At 65.3% G+C, this 1,610-nt stretch overlaps 1 protein-coding gene across 1 annotated transcript in view; it reads left to right on the forward strand.

The window, feature by feature from the left end:
• The first annotated feature begins 651 nt into the window (after positions 1-651).
• Positions 652-1,610, forward strand: part of LOC105854203 — an 8,813-nt gene continuing 7,854 nt past the window's right edge. The window contains exons 1-2 of the mRNA XM_012730860.1: positions 652-702; positions 1,050-1,352. Coding sequence (XP_012586314.1) covers positions 657-702; positions 1,050-1,352 — 349 coding nt within the window. The 5' untranslated portion in view covers positions 652-656. The remainder of the gene's footprint in view (positions 703-1,049; positions 1,353-1,610) is intronic.

The raw sequence follows: 1,610 nt of genomic DNA on the forward strand, positions 1-1,610 counted from the left end.
GGGGGCCCGGACCCGGAGGCCGCGCTCTGGTGCAAGCGGAGACAGTGGCTACTTCTGCCCTTCCCCAGCCGTCACTACAGTGAGGTGGGTGAATATTCACGGCAGCTGCTGGAGTCTCCCGGACCCCCCAGCCTGCCGGGGAGCACACGGTGTCCCTGTGCCCAAGCCCGCCCTGGGATTCTGGGGCCAGGCCGGGCCCTGGGGATCCACCCTGGGGAGGAACAGTGTGACCTCCCCGATCCACGATGCTGTGCCGGGAGCACGTTTATCCCCTCAGCACAGAGCTGTCCCCGGGTGTCTCATCACCGCCATGTCTCCGACGGCACCTATGGTCCAGGGTTGGCAGACACATCCCCTGAGTCTGCTGCGATGTGCAAAACCCAGAGAACCCAAACAGGGTCGTGGGGAGGTGACTCAGCAGACCGTGCGCCGTCAGAGAGGTTGGGTCCATGAGATGGGGCCAACCCTAGAGAATAGCACCCCACACTCTCTGAAACACCCACGCCCGTGTCCCTGGGGGCTGAGTCTCCCCTAGCCACAGAGCTCCCCAAAAGCAGCTGGGCTGACTGATTTGCATACCGGCAGCTGTCTGCACAGGGGATAAGACAGGCCCGGGGGACACTGCCCGCCTCAGCCTGAGCAGCTCAGAACCGAACATGGCCTGGACCCGTCTCCTCCTGGGCCTCCTGGCTCTCTGCGCAGGTGCTGGCCGGGTCTCTGCCCCCGCTCAGGGTTCTTAGGCAGCTGGCTGACTCTGAGCTCGGCGGGCAGCATCTCAGGGGGTTATCAGGACTGTGCAGAGGATGGGGGTGGTGGGGCAGGGACCCCACTGTGCTCATCAATCTGCGTGAGACATGGGGCTGTGCTGTCAGAGAAAGTCAGGGACCAGCTCGCTCAAATGCCCCTGCCCCTGGCCAGGCCAGGACTCGCTGAGGCTGAGCACGACGAGAGTTTGCTGCGCTCAGGGGCCCTGGGCCAAGATGGCCGCGCTGGAAGGCTCCTCTGGGCCAGGCCTTCATGTCCAGTCAGCCTCTGCTTTCCCTCTGCAGGTCCCGTGGTCTCCTATGAGGTGACCCAGCCAGCGTCCATGTCGGCGGACCCTGGTGCCACAGTCAAACTCACCTGCCAGGGAAACAACATTGGGAGTTATTATACTTCCTGGCACCAGCAGCATCCGGGCCAGGCCCCTGTCACGCTCATTTACGGCAGTAGCAATCGGCCCTCAGGGATCCCTGCTCGGTTCTCTGGCGCCAACTCAGGGAACACGGCCACGCTGACCATCAGCGGGGTCCAGGCTGACGACGAGGCCGACTATTACTGTGCTGCATCCAGTAGCAGTATTGGTGCCCACGGTGACGCGGGACCATGGGGAAGTGAGACACAAACCTGCCCGTCTGGCCTCGCCCCGGCCAGGAGGGGCAGACGGCGCCGAGCACAAGTCTGAGCCAGCCCAGATCGGGCCCAGCTGCCCCCTGGACCCGGGTCAGCGCCTGCAGACGGGGCCAGCGGATATGGGGTGACGGCTGCAGGCCCGGGCTGCCCTGGCACCCCGAGACCCTCCTGTGCAGAGCCGGGACCGTGGGAAGGGAGCGGCCGGCAGCCCCAGCCCC

This window comes from Condylura cristata, unplaced genomic scaffold (assembly GCF_000260355.1).
Source record: "Condylura cristata isolate star-nosed mole 26May11 unplaced genomic scaffold, ConCri1.0 scaffold00029, whole genome shotgun sequence".
Classification (NCBI taxonomy): Eukaryota; Metazoa; Chordata; class Mammalia; order Eulipotyphla; family Talpidae; genus Condylura; species Condylura cristata.